The 25,649-nt window shown below is 36.6% G+C and overlaps 2 protein-coding genes and 1 pseudogene across 3 annotated transcripts; 1 reads left to right on the forward strand and 2 right to left on the reverse strand.

The window, feature by feature from the left end:
* The first annotated feature begins 770 nt into the window (after positions 1 to 770).
* Positions 771 to 11,284, forward strand: LOC140811754 (eukaryotic translation initiation factor 4G-like). 2 transcript variants are annotated; one of them, XM_073169816.1, is made up of 11 exons: positions 771 to 931; positions 1,075 to 1,296; positions 1,494 to 1,627; positions 3,067 to 3,243; positions 3,382 to 3,455; positions 3,559 to 3,615; positions 4,235 to 5,014; positions 5,154 to 5,546; positions 6,583 to 9,686; positions 10,449 to 10,643; positions 10,724 to 11,284. In XM_073169816.1, exons 2-11 carry the CDS (start codon positions 1,136 to 1,138, stop codon positions 11,052 to 11,054), a joined length of 5,406 nt encoding a protein of 1,801 aa, XP_073025917.1. In that variant the 5' UTR covers positions 771 to 931; positions 1,075 to 1,135; the 3' UTR covers positions 11,055 to 11,284. The 2 variants fall into 2 exon arrangements, with proteins under 2 accessions (XP_073025917.1, XP_073025918.1); XM_073169817.1 differs by having other exon boundaries at positions 3,097 to 3,243.
* A 1,589-nt stretch (positions 11,285 to 12,873) lies between these two features.
* Positions 12,874 to 14,726, reverse strand: LOC140811304 (SNF2 domain-containing protein CLASSY 3-like; annotated as a pseudogene).
* Positions 14,727 to 14,831: 105 nt separating this feature from the next.
* LOC140811818 (uncharacterized) lies at positions 14,832 to 24,068 on the reverse strand. The gene is made up of 12 exons (XM_073169899.1): positions 23,932 to 24,068; positions 23,112 to 23,403; positions 21,946 to 22,104; positions 21,661 to 21,819; positions 21,376 to 21,534; positions 20,445 to 20,723; positions 19,477 to 19,752; positions 18,652 to 18,912; positions 18,254 to 18,526; positions 16,176 to 17,428; positions 15,509 to 15,664; positions 14,832 to 15,318 (listed from the first exon to the last, which is right to left on the reverse strand). The coding sequence occupies exons 1-12, from the start codon at positions 23,932 to 23,934 to the stop codon at positions 15,175 to 15,177; spliced, it is 3,414 nt and encodes a 1,137-aa protein (XP_073026000.1). The 5' UTR covers positions 23,935 to 24,068; the 3' UTR covers positions 14,832 to 15,174.
* Positions 24,069 to 25,649: the final 1,581 nt, after the last annotated feature.

A 25,649-nucleotide genomic window follows, 5' to 3' on the forward strand; every position in this document is an offset into this window, starting at 1 on the left:
CTTTTTATGCTAAAAAAATATTACTTTTTATTGTCAATATCGGTATGATTGACCTGTCTCACAGATAAAGATTCGTGAGATCGTCTCACAAGAGAACTACTCTAGAAATTATTCCTCCGAATGTTATACTTTTAAATTTTTGTTATTTGTTATAGTTTAGTAATTTTTTATTTAAAAACCTCGTTTGCTGATTTGAAAACGGTAAAGTTTGTTGAAAGTTTTGTAAGGAAAGCAATTATATGATATGTGATGAACTAATAGATGTTTAGTTTATTCAAACTAGTTATTTCAACACACACTTTTATTCAAACCGAGTTGCGTGTGGGTATAATTTTTTTATCATTATCGATAGATTAAAGTGAAATTCGATAAATTATAGGAGTGACTAAATTGATAATTGATTGTTGAAATAAAAATAAAAGTGTGCGTTGAAATTTTAAAAAAACAAAAAACAAAAGTGTAATATTAGTATCATATAACGGTAAAATTGAAAAAAAAAATTGGTGTCCTTTCTAGGTCGTTATTATCATGTCTTCACATTTAATAATATAGGATAAATCAGTGTAATAATTCTATTTATTTAATGAATTAATAAAATGTTAATTGACTGAATATTTGTTTATTTAATTACTAATAATTACTTTATTGCTAAACTATCAGTTATTGCGTACATCAATTAATTAATTAATTAAATTTCCATGATTTAAACATCATTATTTTTTTTTGCATTCTGGAAAAAACTATAAATAAAAATGCAATTACTGCCATTCTGTCTTTTTCGCTATTTCTAATCTCTGTACTTGTTAATCACTGTTCTCAACACAGATTTTCTTCGTCTTCTTCCTTCTTATTTTTTGATTTTGCTCTGTGGATGTGCGGTCATGGTTACCGATTTATATCGAAAACCCTAATTTGACGTTCTACATTCCAGGTAATTTTAGTTTTATTGGTAACGAAACGCAATCTTTCGTTTATTATTTAGCCGCCGTTTAGATTATTTCCTCTTTTCTCCCCTTTTTGCGTGCGTTAAAATATAGGTTTTGATGACTTTGATTGATCGGTGGATCTGTGTAGGGTAACAAATTTACTGAGATTTCTGGGAAAGTGACGATTTTTTCCCCGAAGATTAGGATTTATGACCCATAATCCATCAAAGGCTGACAGGAGTGAGTCTACGCAGCATAAGAAACCAGATCGATCTGGAGGCTTCAATCAGCAGCGCCAATTCTCCGGGAGTGTCTCCAGTAAGGGTGGTGGCGGTGCCTCCTCCGCCCCCTTAAATTATTCTAATCGTGGGTATGCTTTTCATATTATTAAACGCCAGATTAGGGTTTTTCTTCGCTCATTTAGGACTTGTTTTTTGTTCATGCATGTGGTTATGCGTGAATCGATCGCTTAATTATGGATGTTGGCGCCACTTAAAGTTCGTATGTGTTATGTGTGTTCTGTGATGACTAGTGAATTGCCTTCGTGTGTTGTTTTGTGAGATGCAGTGTCAAGAAATATAATGGCAATGCACCAGGAGTACAGTCAAGGCCTAGAAGCCCGAATGTGTATTCAGGTTTCACTAATTCGTATACATCGCATGCAGTGCAGAATGACGCTCACAAGCAGCAGCCAGCCAACAGTGAGTTGTTCGCTTTTTTCCACTTGTATTTGGTTAACCTTCTATTTGGGAGGATGCTTTGGATTAGTTCTCGTGGAACCTTATTTATATGCGCGCATAAGCTTAAATTTTGATGTTGAATACAAAATTTTCCAAAACATTCAACTAAAATTTCATAAGCATAGTAATTGAAGGTACAAGTGACCCACCAGGTGCCAAGGGGTCTATGACAGCCCAAAGCACACGCCTGTCAATGGCAAGGCAACACAAGGTGGAAAATTGATGTTTGTATATACATGTATCAAACTCTTCTCAATTAAATTCCACGTAGTCAAATGATAAAAAATCTCATAAACTATGAATTATACGTTCCAAATTCAGATCGCCACCTAAGTGTTATTACTAACGATAAACTATGATTTTCAGACGTAAGCCATAGATATTTGCCCTTGAAGTCATATATCAGCCCGTAAAACCTAAATAACTAGCGAAAAATGGTGATAAAACAATAAACTAATAAATTTAGTAATAGAACAATTGTAATTACCATGAAAGTAAATGAAAGAAAAGAGTAAGCATCGCCCTAAAATACCAAAGAAACTGCTAATAGAAATTTCTGGAGATTGCTGTTACTGGACAGCTGCAGGTTACGTTTTTGTTGGAAGTTGATTTAGGCTGATCAGATTCCTTTGAAATAAATTACATTACAGGACTCGGAGGATGTTCTTTTCACGCACAAATATGTATTGTGGGATTCCTAAATACATAATTACGTCATAGGACGAGGACGACGTGTTTTTTTGTGTGTGAAAAGATTGGGTTTTTTTCACTCCAGCATGGTTGTGTTTAAAGATGTAAACCATAGAGATTTTCCCAAATACAATAGCCCTAATTTTTGTGTGAAAATTATTGGACACAAATTATTGCACCTGGTGTCGTGCTTTGTTGCCCAGCTGGAGTCCGCACTTTGTCATGTAGGCGTGATTCTCTTCGATGTTAGTGCACTGTGCATCTGGGTTATCTCCGGTACACTAGCTTGCACCTGGAGAGCCTGGATCCCCAGGCGTGCCTGAAACAACAATGATTATACGGCACATTTTTTGTATCTATCTTTTGCAAACTTAAGTGTGATTTATGTTTGGCCTGTCTGTGCTCTAGATATTTTAGGAATATAAAAGACACTGGAGAGGAGAAGAAAACATTTTTGATATAGTGTTAAACATATTTCGAAGATTGATGTGATTGGTAAGGATTGATGGGTTCTGATGGTTATTTGAAAAAAGTATAGGGAATAGAAGTGGCGTAATTGTTGTGGAAAAACAAAAAAACCTGCCCAAACACAAATTTCAATTAAAAGAGAAGGATGATATTTACCTGCTACTAACAGAATCTGATCTTGCTTGATATTGTGTTTCGGATTTTTGTTGTCTGATTGCACATATTTTTATGACTTAATTTAGGGGTGTCTGATGCGCCAGTTACTTATTCAGCTTCCAATGTCTCGATGGATGCTACACCTCAAAAAATCAACCAAGTTGTTCCAAGGCCTCCATCTTCTGATATTTCTGTTGCATCTCCGTCGTCCAATCCTTTTACTGCTGGTTCTGAACCCAAGGACCCTACTATACCTGCTAAATGTATGGCAAATGATTTTAAATAGTTTAACCTGTTGATTTGTTTTCAAACATTTATTTGCTGGTATACCATCGTGATAAAGATAGTGATTTCTAGACAATAGCATGATTGACAGTTTTTACCTTTTTTCTACTTTCCAGCTCCAGGAGATGCATCAAGGTCATTTCCCTTGCAGTTCGGATCCATTAGTCCTGGTTTAATGAATGGTGCGCAGGTAATGAAGTGCTAAGAATGAGTTAATGTCTCTCTCAGCCCATTTTCTCTTGTTAATAATTTTCTCTCCTGAAACACAAGGTAATTATCTGATTTGTTTGTAGATACCTGCTCGAACAAGCTCTGCACCACCGAATTTGGATGAACAAAAAAAGGATCAGGTTTTTTGTTTCTATTATCCAATCGTTTACCTCGTATGAAAATTATTTTCCCCTGGTAATAGATGAGAGACAGATGCTTTCCTTTTCTCATACAAAATTTTGAACTTTGATAAACAGATAAATCGTATGATTGTTTTGGATGCTGTATAATATTAGGCTGGTTTTCAATTGTTTACAGCCTGCTCGGGTTGCATGGACAAAATGGAATGAAAATAATTAGTCACGTGAGATAGATAATAAAATTTTTTGATCCTTTTCTTGGAGGGGAAATTTATCTTTTTATTAATGTAAACTTCAGCAGAGAAGTTAAATTAATTAATTTTCTCTCACCAGCATTTTGAAATACTGAGAGAAAAAACGGGCCTTGCCTTAGAATCAACTTTGAGGATTCTGGTGATTGGTGGTTTTCCAGTAGCAGCAGCAATTCACGATATCTTTTTTATATCTTCAAATTTTACCTGAGCATGACAAGATTTTGAGCTACCTACCAGCAACTTCTCTTTGTTTGTTAGTGTGCCTGTTGTCTTGATCACTTGCTTCGCAAAATTTTGTGATAACAGCAGTTGTTCTGTTAAGTTCAATTGCTCACCAGATGATTTGATGATTCTTTTTCTGACAGGTCCGGCATCAATCTTTAAGGACTGCTGCTCCTGCAAAACCACTTTCATCCATTCCCAAACAGCTTTCGACAAAGAAGGATGCTGGGACTTTTGACCAATCTAATGCTGGTGAATCTCAGCCAGTGTCCTTGTCTAGGAGGGATACTCAAGTTTCCGCTGCACCACCTATGGCTCAAACTCAGAAGCCTTCTGTACTCTCTGTCCCTGGTGTGCCCATGCAGCTACCGTTTCACCAGTCACAAGTTTCTGTTCAGTTTGGCGGTCCCAATCCACAAATTCAATCTCAGTCTATGTCGGGAACATCATTGCCATTGCCAATGCCAATGCCGGTGCCATTGCCCTTGTCATTGGGTAACCCACCAGTGCAGCAGCCCGTGTTTGTTTCAGGTCTTCCACCGCATCCAATGCAGTCTCAAGGAATGATGCATCAGGGACAGGCCTTGAACTTTCCATCACAAATGGGCCCTCAGTTGGGAAACTTTGGAATGAATATGGTCCCACAGTTTCCTCAGCAGCTGGCTGTCAAATATACCGGTTCTCGTAAAACTGTGAAGATCACTCATCCAGAAACTCATGAAGAGTTGAGGCTTGATGGCTCACCTGGTCTAAGGTCACATTCTAATGTGCAACCTCAATCACAGCATATTCCATCTTTTCCTCCCAATCACCCGATGAATTTTTACAATGCCACTTCTTTCTATTTTCCTGCTGCTAGCTCTGTTCCTCCTAGTAGTACTGAGGTTCCGCCCACTTCTCAGCCACCGAAGTTTTATAACCAGGTTATTGCTTTTCGTGTTACTATTTTTCATGCATTGTCACATTACCCTTGAAAAAACCATTCCTCAACTGTGTACACAGTCAATTTGGATGGAGTCAGTTTTTAAACATGTCACGACATTTTTACATCATTTTCTGCAGGTGACAATAAAACCAGCCATTGATCCTCATGGAGAGAAAGAGGTATTAAAACCTACAAGTTCTATATCTGTTGGAAAGACGCAATCTTTGAAGCCTTCAAAGTTACACATGGATGATTTGCCCCAGCCACAAAAGGAAATTGGGCCTTCAGCTTCTGGTGTTTTGCCAGAGTCAAAGCCTGGACCAGGAACATCATTGACATCTGAGTTGCCATCAAGTTCTGTTGATGTAGAGGTTAAAATACTCGCCACTTCAGCTGTTACATTTGCTGCTGGTGATGGTTTTGCATCAAAGTCAACCACATTGACTGAGGAAGCAAGTAATGGAGTGGTTGTGCCTGATCCCATCGAAAACAAGCATAAAAATTCAGACAACATTGGCCATCAGGATCAGGTATTTTATTTGTTGTTTGCAGTCCAGTTGTATGTAGTAGCTGTGAACTTTGAGGAAGTTTACCGTCGCTTTTTGGCATAATTATAAGGGAATTTACTTATTCTAACCCATCTTAGAAGGCTATTTGTAAGTATTATGTAATATTACCTTTTGTTATCGAAGAATCCCACCCTAAGTATCATTTTCCTCATCTTAATTATGTATCACAACTCAAGGTTTTCATTTTCCTCATCTTAATTATATATCAAAACTCAAGGAAGATTCATTTTTTCAAAATAATTTAAATAAATTTATTTTAGATTGTATTGTTTTGTGAAACGAAATTATATTAAAATAGGAAAACAGAGTATAGGGAGATGATTAGATGAATAAGATATCTTTAAAAGCACAATTCATGAAAGACTACACTGTCGTCAATAACATAAAAATTTCCAGTTCTTGATCTGAGATAGAGAAATTATTAAACTATGCAAGCTTTCTTGTCCAACTAACAACACCAAATCATCTTTTCCCAAACCACTCTGGTATATTGTTGGAAATTCTTCTTTTCTGCTTCAACCAAATCGAACAAAATAAGCAATGAACTACCACATTCCTAAAGGTCTGACATTTCCATCCATTAGGTAATCCCGGGGGGTCCAAAAGAAACATATCGTGCGCCACTCTTGAAAATATCCACTTCATACCAATTCATTCAATGCTCTGTTCCAAATTAGGAACTTTTTTTACTTTATTTTTTACTTTATCCGCACTACTATCCCATTTTGCAGAATAGGAACTGTTTTTACTTTATTTTTTCTAAAAAAACTCCAACTTAGTTTTTATGGAAAATTCGCAATTCCTTTTTTACATGTTTTTTAATATACTTATATGTTTATGTAAAAACGGTTCAAAGGGAAGTTTAAAAAATTGGTTTAGAGGTTATATTGGAACTTAACATAATTATAGGCTATATTAAAAGGTTAACTTAATTGAATGCCAAAATTCGTTTTAGTAGTTTATAGAAATCCCTCTAATTATAAACTCACACTTTCAGGTCAGCTGGCAATCAACCTCTTATTTAAATTATCCTCCTCCACTTCCACAAACTGAAGCTGTAGAAGCTAAATCTGCTTCATCGAGAACTAATATTGTATCCGAACCTGTGCAAGAATTGCTTTCAACAACTGTAGGTGCGTCTTCTGAGGCTTCCAAAGTTTCAAGTGAAGGTGCTGCAGAAAGGAACACCAGTGACACACTTAAGAGTTTAGATAACTCGTACATAAAAAGCAGGCGGTTAAAACTTGACTCAGTTGGTGGAAAGGAAGATGCAGAAGACATAATGTTGAACACCAATCAGAATAGTTTGGATACATTAACGAAACCTCTTTCTTTAGAATCATCAGAGATTTGTGAAGTAGAGGAGAGCTCATTGCAGGAGGTTGCATCTACTGCAGATGGTTTATTGGAACGGGCAAAGCAAAAGACAAAAGAACCTTCAGGTTGCGGCTATGATGATATCAAAGTGGATGATCATGTATTTGAGTCTACTCACGCAGCATATTGTGAAGGTGTTGAGAATTCTGCATCAGTGAACGATTTATCTGCTCAAGATATAAATATTATAATTTCAGACACGCCATTAAGCATACCTGAGAACATTAGCACAATGCCTGCTGCGGTAGATCAGGAGTCTTCCCCCATTTTAGTTGCATCTCTTGAAGGTCCTTTGACATATGAAAATGAAGATAATAACCTCAATAGTTGTGGCATAATTTCTCCTTCTCCAGTTATCACCAAAGAGAACATCTTTTCAGTTACAAGTGCGCAAAAAAGTGTTGTACTCAGAGGAAAGAAGAAAAAAAAAGAGTTGTATAAAAAAGCAGAAGCTGCCGGTACGAGTTCGGATATGTATATGGCATACAAGGGTCCCGAGGAAAAGAAAGAAAACGCTACGCTTGCAGAGGATTTAAAAAACATTTCAAGCTCTAGCATCAAACAGACATCTGTTGATATACCTAACCAAAATGCCTCGTTAACTGAGAAACCAGCTCAAAGTAGAGTTGAGCCAGATGATTGGGAAAATGCCACTGAAATCCCTACTCCACGGCCAGAATCTTCAACTAATGAAATTCAGAGTCATGATAGAGATGGCGATGGCTTGATGATAAAACGGTATTCTCGAGATTTCCTCTTCAAATTTGCAGAGCAATGTACTGATCTCCCAGAAGCATTTGAAATTACGTCTGATGTTGCGGACACATTTATAATATCTAGTTCCCATCTTTCACGTGAGCCACATCCTAGTCCTGGACGAAACATTGATAGACCAACTGGAGGCTCGAGGTTGGATCGACGTGGAAGTGACTTGGGAAACGAAGAAAAATTGAGCAAATTTCCTGTACACCTCGTGTCAGGTAGAGGAGACACGAGAGTAGACATTGGTTATGTGGGTAATGTTACTGGGTTTCGAAATAGTCAGGGAGGCAATTACGGTGTTCCAAGGAATCCACGGGGTCAGACATCCGTCCACTATTCTGTTGGCATTCTCTCTGGGCCAATCCAGTCCCCTGATCTCCAGGGAGGCCTGCAAAGAAATAACTCCGATTCTGACAGGTGGCAACGTGGAGCTGGTTTCCAGAAGGGTTTGATTCCTTATCCTCAGACCCCCCTACAAGTCATGCACAAAGCTGAGAAAAAGTATGAGATTGGTAAGATCACTGATGAGGAAGAAGCAAAACAGAGGCAGTTGAAGTCTATCTTGAACAAGCTTACCCCACAAAACTTCGAGAAGCTGTTCGAGCAAGTGAAAGAAGTGAACATTGACAATTTTGTTACTTTGTCAGGGGTGATCTCCCAGATTTTTGATAAAGCTCTGATGGAGCCCACCTTTTGCGAAATGTATGCCAACTTCTGTTTTCACCTTGCAGCTGGTTTACCTAATTTGAGAGTGGACAATGAAACAATCACTTTCAAAACGCTACTCCTGAACAAATGTCAAGAAGAATTTGAGAGGGGAGAAAGAGAGGAAGAGGAAGCAAATAAAGCAGAGGAAGAAGGTGAAAATAAACGTACAGCAGAAGAGAGAGAAGAGAAGAGACTCCAGGCGAGGAGACGCATGTTGGGTAATATTAGACTAATTGGAGAGCTGTACAAGAAAAAAATGTTGACTGCGAGAATAATGCACTCGTGCATTAATAAGTTGTTGGGTCAGTATCAAACTCCCGATGAAGAAAATATTGAAGCGTTGTGCAAATTGATGAGCACGATCGGTGAGATGATAGATCATCCCAAAGCAAAGGAACACATGGATGCCTATTTTGACATTATGGCTAATCTGTCAAATAATATGGAGCTGTCATCTAGGGTAAGGTTCATGCTTAAAGATGTTATTGATCTTAGAAAGAATAGGTGGCAGCAGAGGAGGAAAGTTGAAGGTCCAAAAAAAATTGACGAGGTACACAGAGATGCTGCTCAAGAGAGGCAAGCACAAGCTAGTAGGTTAAGTCGTGCTCCGAGTATGGGTAGCTCTGTCAGACGGGGTCCACCTGTCGATTTTGCTCCTCGAACTCCTAGTATGTTGCCTTCACCAAATTCCCAGTTGAGCGGCTTTCGTGCTGTCCCACCTCAGACACGTGGTTATGGTTCTCAGGATGTTAGGACCGAAGAGAGACATTCCCTTGAGAGTAGGACAATGTCTGTTCCTCTTTCTCAAAGACCTCTTGGGGATGAGCCTATAACTCTTGGGCCTCAAGGTGGTCTTGCAAGAGGAATGGCTTTCAGGGGGCAGCCATCTGCACCTAGTATTCCTCTGCCTGAGATGCCGAATCCTGGAGATTCAAGGAGGACGGGACCTGGTCTGAATGGATTTAGTTCAATGCCAGATCGTTATGGCCAAAGAGGGGATTTCACACCAAGATATATGCCAGACATTTTTGCTGCTCCGCCCAATTATGACCAGTCGCCTCCACCAGATGAAAAAGTTGCCCATGGCAATAGAGAAATTAGAAATGCAGATCATGGCTTTGATAGATCTCTTCCTGCTCCTCCACCTACTCGTGGTGCACCCCCATTAAGTATGCAAGATGTGTCTTCAGAAATAGTGTGGCCGGAAGAGCGCCTGCGGGACAAGTCCATGGCTGCAATTAAGGAGTTCTACAGGTATGACATGTCTCCAGTATTGTTTTTATGTCCGCTGGTGTGCCATTGAGCAGTACGTCCAATGTAATGGAACTAGGATAATGTCATTAGTTCAAGTTACATGATAAATCTAAAAACCCTAAGAAAGAGAAGTTTGGTAATTTACCTGAAAACCAATGTTGTTTTCCTGGTGTGATTGATCGCCTTTGAGGGTATCCAATATTTCCATGTTTCTTGAAAGGTCAAATATTCTTGCTTCTCTGCTCTTTGATTCTAGGGTGTATGCCATTAAAAAAAGAAGAGGAAAACAGTATTGAATAGGTTGCCTATCTTTGTTATTGGAGGGTTGATTTTCCACTTGAGAAACTAGGTACATGAAAAGGTATAAACTGAGTACGATGAAAAGGTTTATGTTTAATTTTTATAAATAGCAATGATTAATTTATTGTTTTTTCCCCTTTTTCATTTACTTGATTTCTATAAAATATGTCACTGATGAAACTCAACACTTTTGTATTGAATCTTATCTTTCTTTTTTAGATAAATTTTTATTTTATTTTTTTGTAGTATTAAATTAATAATTTTTTAATTATCATCTTTCTTATAGAATGTGTGTAAATAATAGTAAATTCACTAGTTCCGCCCCTCATTGGTTGTTTGAACTTTGAAATATTGTTCTGAGGATGTTCATTTCTATTGACTTTAATTTGTTGAATTATAGCAGACATCGTGCATTATGTGCTGATACAAGTAAACTTGAAAATCTTTTTTCATTTTCTCCAGCGTGAGAGACGAAAATGAAGTTGCTTTATGCATCAAGGATTTGAATACCCCCAGCTTTTATCCATCTATGATATCTATCTGGGTCACCGATTCTTTTGAGAAAAAAGACGTGGAAAGAGATCTCTTGACGAAGCTGCTTATTAGCCTCGTAAAACGTCAAGATGGCATGATAAACAAGAATCAGCTCATCAAAGGGTATGCTACATCTAGTTTACTTTGAATAAAACAACGCATTAGTATGTTACATTGTCTGAATATTTATTCATACTCGACAGGTTTGAATATGTTCTCTCCGTCCTGGAGGATACTGTAAATGATGCCCCTAGAGCAGCAGAGTTTCTAAGTCGTATTCTAGCACAAGTTATATTGGAAAACATTGTTGGTCTTTCTGCAATTGGGCGTTTGATATATGAAGGTGGAGAAGAGCAAGGGCGTCTTGTAGAAATTGGGCTTGCAGCCGAAGTTGTTGGAGGTATCTTGGAGATTATCAAATCAGTAAAAGGTGATTCAGTATTGAGCGAGATGCGTTCAAGCTCTAATCTGCAGCTTGAAAACTTCAGACCTCCGGGCGCAAAAAAATCTTGGAGATTAGATAAGTTTCTTTAGAGACTTGCTATGCTCATATACAACCTGTAGAGATTCATTCCGTTCCCTCTTTATATTATGTAAATTAAAGGGGGATTTTTTGCTGGGCTAATCTTTACGTTCTTATGCTATAATTTTGTCAAGAATTTTATTATCATAATTTTATCACAAGGATCCGTATAGCATCCAATAATACGCAGCAGCATCGAGTAGTTTATGTCCTTCAACGGAACCAAACTGTTGTTATACTTGTAAAAAACATGTGGTCCGCATTTTTAGTTGATTGTTAGAATTACTTTAGATTTCTTCGTTGTTTGAGCTGTACTCTCTGGCAAAAACAAAAGGGATTAAATAAACTTCACCTGAAATCATCTTTCATGGTACGACTACGTATCAATGTCACCGACAAATTGGCCGATTGATTCGATTTGAACTCGATTAATGCTTGATGCTCGATTTCTTTTTAACTTATTCGCTCATCACAAAACCCATCTACCAATTTTTTGAAGAGACGTTGAATTTTATTGCAATTAGGCTGTCACCATTCTAAATCGACGTAAAATTTCTTGAAATACCATCCAATTTTAGGAGTAGGTGAATTTTTATCAGAGCCTGAAATACTACAGCTCGACAAACATTTCCTCGATAGAAAATGAAAAATAAGAGCAATGTTTTAGGAGTACTCTTACTGCCGGAAATTTAAGTAAATAAAATCTTTAAATTTACAGGAGAATAACGGGAAGCAAAAACTTGTGTGAGACGGTCTCACGGATCATATTCGTGAGACGGATCTTTTATTTGGGTCATCTATTGAAAAGTATTACTTTTTATGCTAATAGTATTACTTTTTATTGTGAATATGGGTATGGTTGACACGTCTCACAGATTAAGATCCGTGAGACGGTCTCACATGAGACCCACTCTAAAAATAAATCTGCTGCATTCAATTTTCATAAAACATAAGTAAACGACTCCAGTAACTGCAGTCTCTGCATATATGCAGGTGAGGAGCCAACATTTTTCCGGATTCGGGAACAGTAAGTACAAAGCAACATGTGCCAAATTTAGTCGGAGGAGGAATTACACTTCTGAAACTGTAAAGTTGATTATACAAATTGACAAGGATATGAAACCTGTATTTGGCCCCTGCAAACAAATCGTGACAATCAAATAAATAATACTTCTCTTAGTAATAACAACAAAGAAATATTATAATTTGAGAAAATAGATAATCAAAGTTGGCGGCTGGTATAGACTCTAAAGATATCAAGGGTGGAAACAAGAAAATTGATGAGGGATGCTGACTTAGTTCGGATTTTTAGGAAAAAAATTTGTACATGGAGTATGAAACAGAAAAATAATTGTGCGGGACTTGCTCTCACTAGTGGATAGGCGCTGGTAATAGTTTCGAAGGAGATAAACTCTATTTAACAAATATGAAATGCTTTCCCAACTAGATCTCCCTCCATGTTCGAAACTAAAATATGATCCTAAATTGTTGCTTCCTAACATCTTAAAGACAATCAGGAAGAAGCATTTAGCATGAAATGCATTGGTCCTACATAAATGCAGAAAAGCTTGAAAGTCATTGTTTAAATCAAGGAGGGATACCTCTGTCGATCCATAAAATAGCTACATCTAGCCTAAACTCTAAAACTATGAAATATTCACCATTGGCAATGGTGTTTCCGGCATTCCAGTTGGGGAAGACATTGCATTTGATAGATGGGATTTGTCTAAAGTACTCTCAATCATTTGGATACCATGAGTCATAAAATCTAATAAAGATACTCGACACACATCGTAGATAGAGATACCTGAAATAGTTCTGTGCATATCCTCAAGATGTGAGACAACAACTTCGAATTAAGTCTGTATCCTTTGGCTGGCTAATAATTTCTCAAACAATGCATTTAGGTTTGCATGACCAACCATCTCCTCAAGGATCCTGTCCTCGATATCAGTAGCAGGGTGCTTATGTTCCTCATCTTCATTAGACGAAGAGGTAAACACAAGTTCATATAATCGTTCCTTTTCAGCTTGTCGGCAGTACTTTTCACCCTCAGTCGTCCCAGAAGTCATCAGATGATAGGTGTAAACATATTTCTTTTGCCCAATCCTGTATGCACGACTTATCGCTTGCTGTTCAACTGAGGGATTCCAAACAACATCCAGCAGAACCAACCTAAAACCCCGACTAAGCTCATACCCTCGAAGCAGCACTTTGTCGAGGCAAGCATGACTTTTGCTTCATTCTGTGCATTATTGAATATGTTAATCATGAGTTGACGCTGTCTTTGATCTAGCTTCCCTTGCATCTGGAAAATTTGTTTTCCATCGACCCACATAAAAGTTTCTTTCAGCTGATCCTTTATAAGTTCTAGAGGTTGAATGTACTGGCTAAATATGAGCACCTTTTCATTCATTGCCAAGCTGAGGCGGACAAGCTCAAAGATGAATTTTGTTTTCACATCTTCGTTAGGATTGAGCTTAGATGCCTCAACTGCACTATGTCAATTCCAAGCCACTCCTTTTCAACTGAACCACAGAACTGGAGAAGGTATGGGTGCACAGATATTAATGCAACCTTATGCTCAAATCTAAACGTGTTTTGCAACCCTTCTATCCTATCAATTAAACTCTTCTGTAATGTCGGGGGTTTTAGAAGGACAACACAATCTCTCAATCCAGGGAGACTTTGTCGAAGAATGATGCCTTTGTGTACATGCACAAATGGTGACATGGCAAGTTTCAACCTCTTCACAGCAGAGTTAATGGCCTTTGATATTGAAGTAGATTGAGCATTTTCCTCTCGTGGTTTCTCCTCGACATTTTCCTTGACGTCATCATTTCGGCAGCTGGTGGTCTCACCAAACGCAATATGTTGAAGAGTTCAGCAAAGTTATTTTGGAAAGGAGTTCCAGAAAGAATGACCCGCTTTTAGGTATGGAGTTTGAGGAGAGCATTCCAAATATTACTTCTCGCATTAGAGGAGTATGCCCTTCATCCAGAACAACCATTTCAGGCTTTTCGAGAAGTATTTTCCTTAAGCTTCACATTTGTTATCTACTGTAACTCTATTATTATTCTTCTTCTTTTTCTTTTTCCCTTCTTTGTATTTCTCCCCAGCCAACTTCTCGTACAAACTATAGCTGATTCCCAAGATGCTTCTACCTCTATGCCATGAATAAATCTTTACCATGCGGATCTACTCCTTGTTTTGGCAGCTAGGCACTGAGAAAAGTCCGAGAGCAGTGTTGTTTTCATTGCCCAAGAACTCCATATTATTGAGATTATAGAATGGGAACTCGACATTCCATTTTTGAACTCTTCTTCCCAAGTTAGAAGAATGCTCGCGTGAGCAATTATAACTGGTCGACAGTGTTCTAAATGGCGGCCGCCTCGACCGCACCGCCTATGCATGAGGCGGGTGTTTTAGGCGGCCCGAGCTATACGACGTTGGAGAGGCGGGTCAAAGCGGCGAGCAGACAGGTCGAGGCCAGGTGAGGCGGCGAGCAGGCGGGCTAGGCGGACGAGGCCGGCAGTCAAGATTTTTAAGTTGTAGTCAACAATTTTAGTGCATATGTAGATAGTTTGGAAAATTAGTTATTTTTAGTCTACTACTTATTCTAATGATGGATAATTGGTTGAAATTTTAAAATTTACACTTAGTTTTTTGGTAAAAATAATTATATTACTTTGTTAGCATAATAATATTAATATGATGGTAAATATTTATTAATTGCACATTATCTGGATGATATTATATTTTGTGCTTAAACATTATTTAATTGCACATTTATATAAAAATGATTATATTGCATGATTATCTATGAAAAAAATTACTTAAAAAAATTCCACTGCCTATGCAGGCAGGCGGTCACCGACCGCCCCGCCACCACCTCCCACCAATTACAACTTTGCTGATTGGCAACTTGGGAACAGTTTTAAATAAGTTTCAATAAAAACTATGGTCTAACGGGTTTTCCCAGTTCCTGGAGCATGAGAGATGATGCATCCACCCACTCCACTAGGATCAGAACTCCTCAGTTCAGCAAGATTAATGCTGCCTGCCAAATTTTTCGAAATAAATTCAAATCCTTCTTGCTGATGTTTGTACATACTTTCTTTTATACCAGGCTTAACCCCAGACTGTTCCATTACCATCATTCCCGAAATCAGTAAAATCATGTGCTGAAGATATGAGATTGAGTTGGTTAAAATTGGGAAGCTGCCCCATTTCAGAAGATCTTGTCTTTCCTGATAGTCTACAAATTTTTTCTACCTGCACAAGTTCGATGGCAGTATGTTTGCCAGATAAATTAAGATCATATATGAAAAGAAAACATTTAACCTCGAAAATAGAACTTTTCCAAGTGTGATGAACAACAATGCAGGAAATGAAGACGATGGTTCAGGTTGATTAGCTCAAATTCTTATTGACAAATCTGGGTTGATCAAAAAATTCTACTTACCCACATGGGCATTACATCTCTTGGTCCAAGCTCTACATGAGGACAATATATACATCTTAACCCCATGTCATCCTGCAAGAACAACTCATGATCCCCTCTGGCACACCGGGCAAGTTGAGTTTCTTCACCATGAGCATTTGTATCCACATTATGAACCTGCAGACCATTGAAAGAGCATTACCCATCACACTTCTTGAACTATGTTGGTCTGAAATTAGCTCTTGTTCATGGGAAAAAAAATTAGTCCAGCTATATAGAGGTGAAACTGATGGCCATCTGATTCTTCAAATAGCGTGGTTCTTGTCACGGTTATCAGTATTCCGAGGTTTAGGAGTTTCAGGTCGACAATTTACAATAGTGGAACACTTATGAACATACTTCCTCATATGGCTTATACCGTAAACCGTGCATTTGATAAATTCAGGGGCAGAAGACGTTTTTGGTGGCTGGGAATTGTACTTCTTCGATTTTTTTAGTTAAAAAGAAATGTCCAGTCATATTTCCAGGGAAACTTCTATATGGGGCATTAAAATTTTAAGAGGAGCTGGAATGTGAAGAGTATCTCCATACCACATAAAATAGTCATTGAGACTGTTTACATTCTCTATTAAAACGATAAGCTTGCCTTTGAGGCAGAGATCGTAAATGGTGATTAAGCTGGACTTACCTCGTGGAAGTTAATTGAACCCATCTGCACCAATGCCCAAGAAAAGTCTGATTCTGCAAACAATCCTTCTATCTCTTTCTCGTATTCTGTTTTTTCCACTGTTTTTGGTAACTCGTCCTCAAATCTGAATTTCAAAGGCAGATTATTTTGAACTTTAGGTACAGGTGCCTGCTTAGCTCCTTTATCACTTTCTATCTCTTCAGGCATTTCTCCCCTTTCCAATACAGAGTCCGCCAGCAATTTCCAGAAATCATATCGTTTTGACGAAACTTGCTTCCTTTTTCTCAGGTGCTCTGTTTCATCAGCCACAGACAGTTTTTCATTATTATCATGGACATGGAAACCTGAACAGTCAATCTGAACCCCAAAATCAATCGGACCACTATCCTCATCTTTTGAGTGGTCCTTGGAGCTGTTGGCTCCTGCTTCATCACCATACTTCTGAGTGTACAACAGCTCTAAGTTTGGGCATTTTGATAAGTTCATTTGTATACCATCACTTCTATTTTTAAAGACCTCTTCTTCAGTAGAATCATCGCAAACTTTTTTGTTTTTGTCATAATTTTCTTCAGGGACTTTATGTGGCTTGTATGATGTCCCTTCCTCATTTCTTTTGCTTGAGGCATCGATTCTCAGTTGTTTCTTTCTAAAAGAGCATCCCCGTTCCTGAGAAGAGAGCTGATTGCATTTTGTTTCTAATCTGTAAAGATTCGGAAAGTGCCATTTCTTGGAAGAACGCCATACAACAGTTCTTTCTTGCTTACGGCAATCTGAGCATTTCACCGCTGACACCTTGATTGATTCAATTTTTTGTACATCATAGCACCGTGGCTCATAACTATCAGAGAGTGAAAAATTGTCCACTCTAAAATCTTCATCATCCTTACTTTCAAAAAAACTATAACTGGAAGACGAATATTTATCAACATCAGGAGATGGTTTCACTATCCTTGTCTTTGACCTAGTCCGATTTGCAATACTAAGTTCATTATCATGTTCCGAGCCGCTTGAACAGATTTTCTTGAATTTTAGTAAATCATCATCATCGCCACTAGGATTCAATTTTCTACAGGACGGAATGCTTGAGTTAGAGTTGATCCATTCATGATAGTAGCTGTTGACATCATCGTGGAGATTTTTGTCCCACTCTTGATCAATTTTCTTTCTTCTGAAGTAAATAGAGTCTTCTATTTTGATGCAGTTTTTTTTACCCATCGTTTCAAACTCAATATCTTCAGCTTCACTCCCCATGGCTGTCATACATGGCAAATCAGTTTTCTATAAAATAATGTAATCATGAAAAGTGTTACATTAAATTAAACTAATCTGTTTAAAATTATTAAGAGTAAAGCTAAATATCCAAACATCTAGATATGAAAAAAAACTTCAACAATTTAAACCAGTAATGATGAAAGAGTAATAACACGATATGAACAAGTTACCTAGTGCTCAAACAGCATTATTATATGTCTGTGATATAAAGCAAATTACTGTTACATTCAAAATGCATGTTCCCTTTCATTTCACCTCTGTATTTATAAATTTTAGCTCTGCATAATTAAGTAACTGCAAATCCTGATGCAAATTAATATGCTCTTCGCCATCAATATTTCTTTACAATTTCCAACATTCAAACAACTCACTGATTTGTTACCATGACAGTAGTCCATAGCCACTGACCTAACTGCATGGATCCAATTATTTGGTACAGTGAATTTGAATATTAGACGATCTTAAAGATCTTTATAACTGAAACAGCTGACTGCGTCTATGACATGATGTTTAAAAGGTAAATTGAGGAGTTCCACCAAAAAGTGTGATTTATACGGGTGTCGAAACATTTTAGTCCTCCATTTAATAGTTCTGACGTCTTAGAACTCTTGGATACTTAGAATTTATGCAAACCCGAACTATAGTTAAGATCTTTGGGCAAATGAGGTGTCACTGTTTTCTAAATTGACATGTGCACTCATGTTGACTTTGAAGACAAACATTTTCAGCTACTGGCTTGTTTAGAACCCAAACAGGACCAAATTCGCTCCAACTTGCATTTAGGTAAAACAATCTTGAATTATCACCTTTTTTCACAAATGAACTTGACTTGTATGGATCTCCATTACAATCAACACTAACATCCTCAGCGGAAAGGGAACTGAAGTGAAAGTTAGATATCATTTTGCTCACACATTTGACTTTCTTCCCAGAGGACACTGCAGAATATCTTTTGTTTGGCTTTTGCCTGGTTGAAGGAGTCCCCTTTGGCACAGAATGTGTTTTCTTATTCCTGAACTCAGCTTCATCTATTCTCTCAACTTCAACTTTCTCAGGATCCATATCTTCATCGTCATTCTCTGGAATTAATACATAAAACATCAGAAATTTCTATTTAAGTAGCAGTACCAAATTTGCTTGAGAAGTGAATCTAAGGTCAAGTGCCAACTGGCAAGTGGTAAAACAAAATAAATAAAATCATCACCGTCTTTCATAAATGAACTTGACTTGTCTGGATCTCCATTACAATCGATGCTAACATCCACACAACAAAGGGAACTAAAGTGAAAGTTAGATATCCTTTTGTTCACACACTTGACTTTCTTACTATAATATCTTTCATTTTGCAATGTCCTGGTTGAGGGAGCTATCTTTGGCGCAGAATGCGTTTTCTTATTCCTGAACTCAGCTTCATCAATTCTCTCAAATACAACTTTCTCGGGATCCATATCTTCATTGTCATTCTCTAGAATGAATACATAAAACAAGGAAACTGCTACTTAAGGTGTACCAGTAGTAATATTTTTAACAGAACTGCAGCATTTACTTCTTTAACATGACACATCTTAAGTCAAGTGACAAGACATCCAGGTTTTTTTCTTGCATTCAAGGCTCTATCAATTCCATGTGTTACAAAACCCAGCATGTAATAGAAGAGTACGAAGTTCAAAACTCGTGAACACGTACATAGACACAACATCATCGAGATTAAATAACTCGTAAGTTGATACAAAAATAGTTTCTTGCAGAAAAATTATATAAATACTTAAATTCGTTTCAGGTTCAGGCAATCGCTGTTGAGAAGTTTAAATTATATTTTACCATCCCACCACAAACCATTTTTAACTTCTTCCAAACCGATTATACAAAATGATAGGCCTAAAGGTCATTATCCTGCATTAATCATTGTATTCAATGTATCTCAAGGCATACAGTATCTAAACATCTTCCAATCCGATTACCTCGACATATTTCCAAAGTTTAAGATCCAGACACTAGAAAAAAATATGAAAGAATTCCAAATCATCACCTTTATCTACACATGGACTCCACTTGTTGTGTTCTCCTTGATCAGAATCGCTGTTAGCATCCTTAGGAGAAAGAGATCCACAAAGGGCAGAAGAGTATATGTTTTTCCCCACACGAGTAACTTTCTTCCAAGGAGTGGCAACATAGCCTTCGTTTATTTCTTGCCTGTTTGAAGGGCCTATTTTTGATATCTCATGAGGTCTCTCAGTCCTGAACTTAACTTCATCGATTTTCTCAATCTCAACACCACAAGGAACCATATCTTCACGGCCATTCCCTTCACAGATATTGCAACGAGATGAAACAACTAATTAAGTAGTGCAAGCTGCATTTATTGTTTCTTTAACACTGAAAGAATCTTGGAGAAAATCAACAAAACTGACAGTCTTTTCTTTTCCTTAAGTTTTCCAAGGCACTCTAAATCACTGGGGTTGTGGCAGAGGAGGACAGAGTCAAACAAGAAGCAAAATTTAAATTCTGAAGATTTAGCAACGTGCAACTCAAACATTGACTGAGATCTTCAATGTGTGAACAGTTTAGAATTGATGAAAAGAAAATCTCCTACAGAAAAGGGCGACTAAAACTCTGGTCTTTTCAATTTTCATTAGGCTTCCAAGGCTTACTAAGTTCGTGGGGTAGTGGTGGAAGAGCATAGTGTCAAAGCGACCCCAAAATCAAGTTCTGAAGAGTTGAGAGCATATGACCCATACAGCGAGAGAGATCTTCAACAGTAAGAGCATTAAAAGAATATATGAAAAGCAGAGTTCTCATGGAGAAGAGAAATGCAAATCCTATATTTGTTGTCAGGATGGAATGGAACTGATGCATCTTTTTGCCAACAGTATCTTTGGCCTGAGTACTACTATTGTTATTCTATTGCCTAATTATATCTTCATGATAAAACCAGTGACTGAAATTCAGAATCCAAGTATCAGATAGCAGATTATTAAAAAAAGGTCATAACCTCACCTATTTTGACAAATGAACTTGATCTATCCAGCAGCCGAGGATTAGAATCATTGCCAGCATTCTCAGGCAAAATGGATCCAGAAAGAGCAGTAGGGAATATCTTTTTTTTCATCCATTCTGATGTCTTTTTATGAGTGGCTGCAGGATAACCTTCATTTGATTCTTGCCTGGCTGAGGTCCTTATCTTTGACAAAAAACTTGATTTCTTTTTTATAAACTCAGCTTTGTTGATTCTTTCAGTCTCAATGTCCTGGAGATCCATATATTTATCGGTATCCCCTGCAATAAAAGTACGAGAAAAACAACTATTGAGTTGCGCCAATTGGCATCAACACCATTATTTACAACAGCCTTTTAAATAACTTCTTTAAGAAGGTAGCACCTATTCTTGGTTGAGTAGAAGAAGGGTAAGATTTGATTACATAGGCCGCAATGGCTTTTTCCTACTCAGGCTCTTTAAACTCCTGGGGTTTCGAGAAGTAGTATAATAGGTGGAGGAGAAAAGAGTAGAAGAGGCAGCAAAATCAAATTCTGAAGATTGTTCTTTCTTTGTTGATTCGTGACAAGACAAATCGAATAGTACTTGATCTCACAGAAAGAGGACTACAAAGACTGTAGAATCCTAAAACTGTTATATCTAGATGCCCTTTGAACTTTGATCTGCACATGAAGACATTCTATTGTAGGAAGAATACCTTCCAATCCTTGAACACATAACAGGGCTATATTTCTATTGTATATGGTCATAACCTATGTGATAAAAAGGTTCCATAAGAAGTTGCTGTAAAATCCAAAGCAAACTCTAGCTAACAGAAACAAATTCAAACTGAAACCTTTTTTTCTACAAATGAAGTTGATTTATACGGACGCCTAGAATTCTTGGGAGAAAAGGATCTAGAATGATCAGCAGAGAATATATATGTGCTTATACCTGCAACATGTTTCCTGGAAGTGGCTGCAGGATAACCTTCATCTGATTCTTGCTCGGTTGAGGGCCTGGGCAAGGAATGTGTTCTCTTATTCCTAAACTCAGCTTCATCAATTTTCTCAATCTCAATATCATCGGGATCCATGTATTCATCATCACTCCCTGCGCATAGACAAACAAATGTGAATCACCTACAGCTTAAGTTGCAGCAACCCGTGCCAGTCGCCTAGAATTCTTGGGAGAAAAAGATCTAGAAAGATCAGCAAGAGAATATATATGTGCTTATACCTGCAACATGTTTCCTGGAAGTGGCTGCAGGATAACCTTCATCTGATCCTTGCTTGGTTGAGGGCCTGGGCATGGAATGTGTTCTCTTATTCCTAAACTCAGCTTCATCAATTTTCTCAATCTCAATATCATCGGGATCCATGTATTCATCATCACTCCCTGCGCATAGACAAAAAAATGTGAATCACCTACAGCTTAAGTTGCAGCAACCCGTGCCGGTCGCCTAGAATTCTTGGGAGAAAAGGATCTAGAAAGATCAGCAAGAAAATATATATGTGCTTATACCTGCAACATGTTTCCTGGAAGTGGCTGCAGGATAACCTTCATCTGATTCTTGCTCGGTTGAGGGCCTGGGCATGGAATGTGTTCTCTTATTCCTAAACTCAGCTTCATCAATTTTCTCAATCTCAATATCATCGGGATCCATGTATTCATCATCACTCCCTGCGCATAGACAAAAAAATGTGAATCACCTACAGCTTAAGTTGCAGCAACCCGTGCTAGCAGCAATTTTTGCCATTCAATCTTGTTCATATCTTTAGTATGCTTTTCACAAAATAAACACATTTTCGTATTTCTAGGTTTCCAAGGTCTTTTACATTCCTAGGGTAGTACATTTTAGTTCATAAGCTACAAGAGAAACGCAAATGACAAAAGTTAAAAATACATCAAAAGAGTTTTCTCATTGGTGACACGTGACACAATATTCATTCAGCTAATCAGTGTAGCAACAAATTATAGTAAGAGTAAAAATGCGACAGTTTTAAAGCTACTCAAGTCCTCCTATCGAGAAGCTCTTGAGAAAAACACTCGATATTTAATCCTTCACACTTGAGTTTCTACTTACCTCTCAAACATGTGTCTACCCTCATCCCAATATAAGAATCCACCTCAATCAGTTACATAGATAAGGTCCTAGGAGAGTCCAGCTTTTTACTGACTATCATATATGTTGTTAAGTGACTGTTAACAGTCAAGAGTAATGGTATTGGATTTTATGTTTTTTTAAAAAAAGAAATGGCTTTTCTTTTTGGGTCTCCATCTCCTCTCACTGAACTTCAATGGCTTTCTAGCTCCATTTCATCAGTATCTGCAGCGATGATGATGGTAATGGAGGTGCGTGTCAAAATGGTGTCACGTATCTAAAAGCTGAAGCCGTAGAATACTCGTCTTGACGAACATTATTTTCGGTCCCACAATCCAACTCTCGAATTCAAAACGCAGATGAAATAAGCAATAGCGTAAACAAAACACAGGATAAAGAAGACAAACACGTGACTAAATATGTAACAACTCTGATTCAACTCCCAAAAAAAAAAAAAGAAGAAAGAAAGAAAGAAGAAAGAAAGAAACCGACACGATATTGAACGAAAGTTTCCGAAGTAGCGAAATAAACTGCATCTTAGAACTTTGCCAAGAAAAACATAAAGAAAATGAGCGACAGAGTTTACCCATATCGAGATCCACTCTATGCCTGACATTAATTTCGCTTCTCCTCCTCTTACCCAATCTTCCACGATCACGATCGCCGAATTCTCCATTTGCACCAGGATTTGCATAATTGAAGCTCGGAACTTTGCTCCTTGATTGTTCCACAACATCCACTTTGCCACCGAGCGAAGAGATTCCATTTCCACCCGATCCATGACTTACATTCCGAGAAATCGAAGAAGAAATCCTTTCTACTTTTCTCGCAACATTCTCAAGCCCGTCATCTCTCCCCGATCCTGCTCCTTCACGCCTCTGGATCACAAGTTAAAAATGTTATTGGTATCAGTACTACACATATTTAATTATTTATTTAAATCTAAACTTTAGCTTACAATTTACTAATACTTGTCACACACCTTAAACAAAATAAATCAAGTCATCTACAACCTTTTTACCTTGATAACCATGTCCAATAAGGAAAATTTAAAAACAAACAAAAAATAAAGAAGTGGGTTGAAAAAAAATCTCAAATTTATCGCGGTCGCAAATCTAATTTTTTTAGCTTTTTCAGCTCTTTTCTCGTTATTTCTCTTTTGTCGTTATTTCATGTGCCGACAAAAATTACTTTCATTTTATCTAACATCGATCAACTAATCATTTTTTCTGATCTGTACTTCATCGTATCATGATCATCACATTTAGATTTAAAAAAAAAAAACATTAGAGACAAATCAATCCATACTTTTCATCTCATGTCATCGTATCACTTACAGTCGAAAATATTTTATGTTACAAAAATGAAAAACGATAAAATGAAAGATGAGAGATCAAGAAGCATACCATTTCTCAGAATTGGAGACAAATAGCACAAGCAAATCTTTTCCTTTGCCCCAAAGATGAAAGTGTTTTACCTCACAAAGATTTAATGAAATAAAAAGATTTTGGTGGAATCAAACAATAAAAGCTGGTTTGAAGATGAGTTCATTTGTGGGGTACTCATTTTTTCATCCCGCTTTGAACTTTCAAGTTGAGTCAGCAGCATTCTGTGATATTTGTCAGTATTTAATTTTGTCTTTTTTACTTTTTAAATTTGTCATTAATAATTATTTTCCATATTAATCGACATAAAATGTGAATCCTGACTTTCTATTGCAAATTAACGTGAGTGAATTTTATAACAAGTTATTCTAAATCTATAGTAAATCTACTCAATCGGAGCAATTTAATTTTGCAATTCATCTTTATTAATCGGTTTGATTTGCAATTGTGTGATTTCAAAATGTTTGTATCTGCTTCGAAGTTTTTCGTGAAATCTGATGCAAGCATCAAACCGTCGTCGTGTTTCAAAACTTTTTTAACACTGATAAACAAAATTTTCTTACATCGAAGTTTCTCAAGTAAATTCGAAATAAAAATTTATATTTATTTTATATATAATAGATCGACCGATAATCTCTTTATCATTAATATCGAGTAAGCAAAATTTAGGGGAAAATTTTCGATATCTAACTCTTTTTTAAAAAAATAAAAAATTGTGAGTAATTTTGCTATTCGTTGGCATCCAAATGTGGTGAATTTAATTTATTGCATACTAAATAAAATTGTAATAGATATACTTGGATTGTGGTAATTTAAATTTGAAATCTTTACTTTTACCATATAATCCATCTTTATTTGGTACCAACCTAACTATTGTATATTATAAATATTAAATAGGGCTAACTAATTTTTTTTACAGATCAGATACAACTCATGCATTTCAAATATTTAGTTAATTTAATTTAATAATTGTTTTACTTTAATATAACTTGTATGATATGTATGATTTTTACACAAATTTTACGTAAAGTATGTGTAATTCTTCGATGATTAAAAAATTATGCTACAAGGGGCACAGCTTAGTCTCAATAGCTCGTAGATTATTTAAAAAAAAAACCATGAAACACCAAATATTTAATACATGGAAAACTTAAATTTTGGTTTGGTATATTTGTTTGATTGCGATTTTAACTTGAAGTTATCGAATTTCAATTTAAATATGTTATTATTTGATTTTTTTATAATTAAATTCTAACCTTTTATCCACTTCTTACTGATGTGTATCGCTGTGATAGTGACATGATACTGAAGTATGCATGCTATATCATGTCAGAATTTTTTGTGAAAAAATAATTAAAATTGCAAAAAAAAAAATGAAAGATAAATATTAAAATGAAATCTGTCAATATAAATTATCAAAACTACAATGAGACAAACTATTAAATCAAAATTGAAAATTTCCAATAATATAACACCTAAACAAATACACTGATAGTTTATAAATACACCATGTTTTGCTTCTACTTTAACTTTAATACTATTTTTTTTAATCTAAAATACATAATAATAAAAATATATACATAAGTTTGTACTATTATGTATATAACATGCATTTACAAAACAAATTCGATCATACAAGTTATAAATTCAGTAAAATATATCTTTTCATCTACAAATTTATGTTGGTATTCTATTTTTTCAAAATAATGAAATTACAGGCGTTAAAATAATTTATATGA

The sequence above is a fragment of the Primulina eburnea genome, chromosome 14, assembly GCF_022965805.1.
Source record: "Primulina eburnea isolate SZY01 chromosome 14, ASM2296580v1, whole genome shotgun sequence".
In the NCBI taxonomy this organism is placed as follows: domain Eukaryota; kingdom Viridiplantae; phylum Streptophyta; class Magnoliopsida; order Lamiales; family Gesneriaceae; genus Primulina; species Primulina eburnea.

Excerpts from the sequence above, each read along its gene's own strand:
- LOC140811818 (XM_073169899.1), bottom strand. Across the intron at positions 21,820-21,945 it reads TTCCAGGAAACATGTTGCAG|GGAGTGATGATGAATACATG; the intron begins GTATAAGCACAT and ends GTCTATGCGCAG. Across the intron at positions 15,319-15,508 it reads GAGATGTAATGCCCATGTGG|GTAGAAAAAATTTGTAGACT; the intron begins GTAAGTAGAATT and ends GAACTTGTGCAG.
- LOC140811754 (XM_073169816.1), top strand. The coding sequence starts at position 1,136 with ATGACCCATAATCCATCAAAGGCTGACAGGAGTGAGTCTACGCAGCAT. Across the intron at positions 5,015-5,153 it reads CACCGAAGTTTTATAACCAG|GTGACAATAAAACCAGCCAT; the intron begins GTTATTGCTTTT and ends CATTTTCTGCAG. Across the intron at positions 10,644-10,723 it reads AAGAATCAGCTCATCAAAGG|GTTTGAATATGTTCTCTCCG; the intron begins GTATGCTACATC and ends CATACTCGACAG.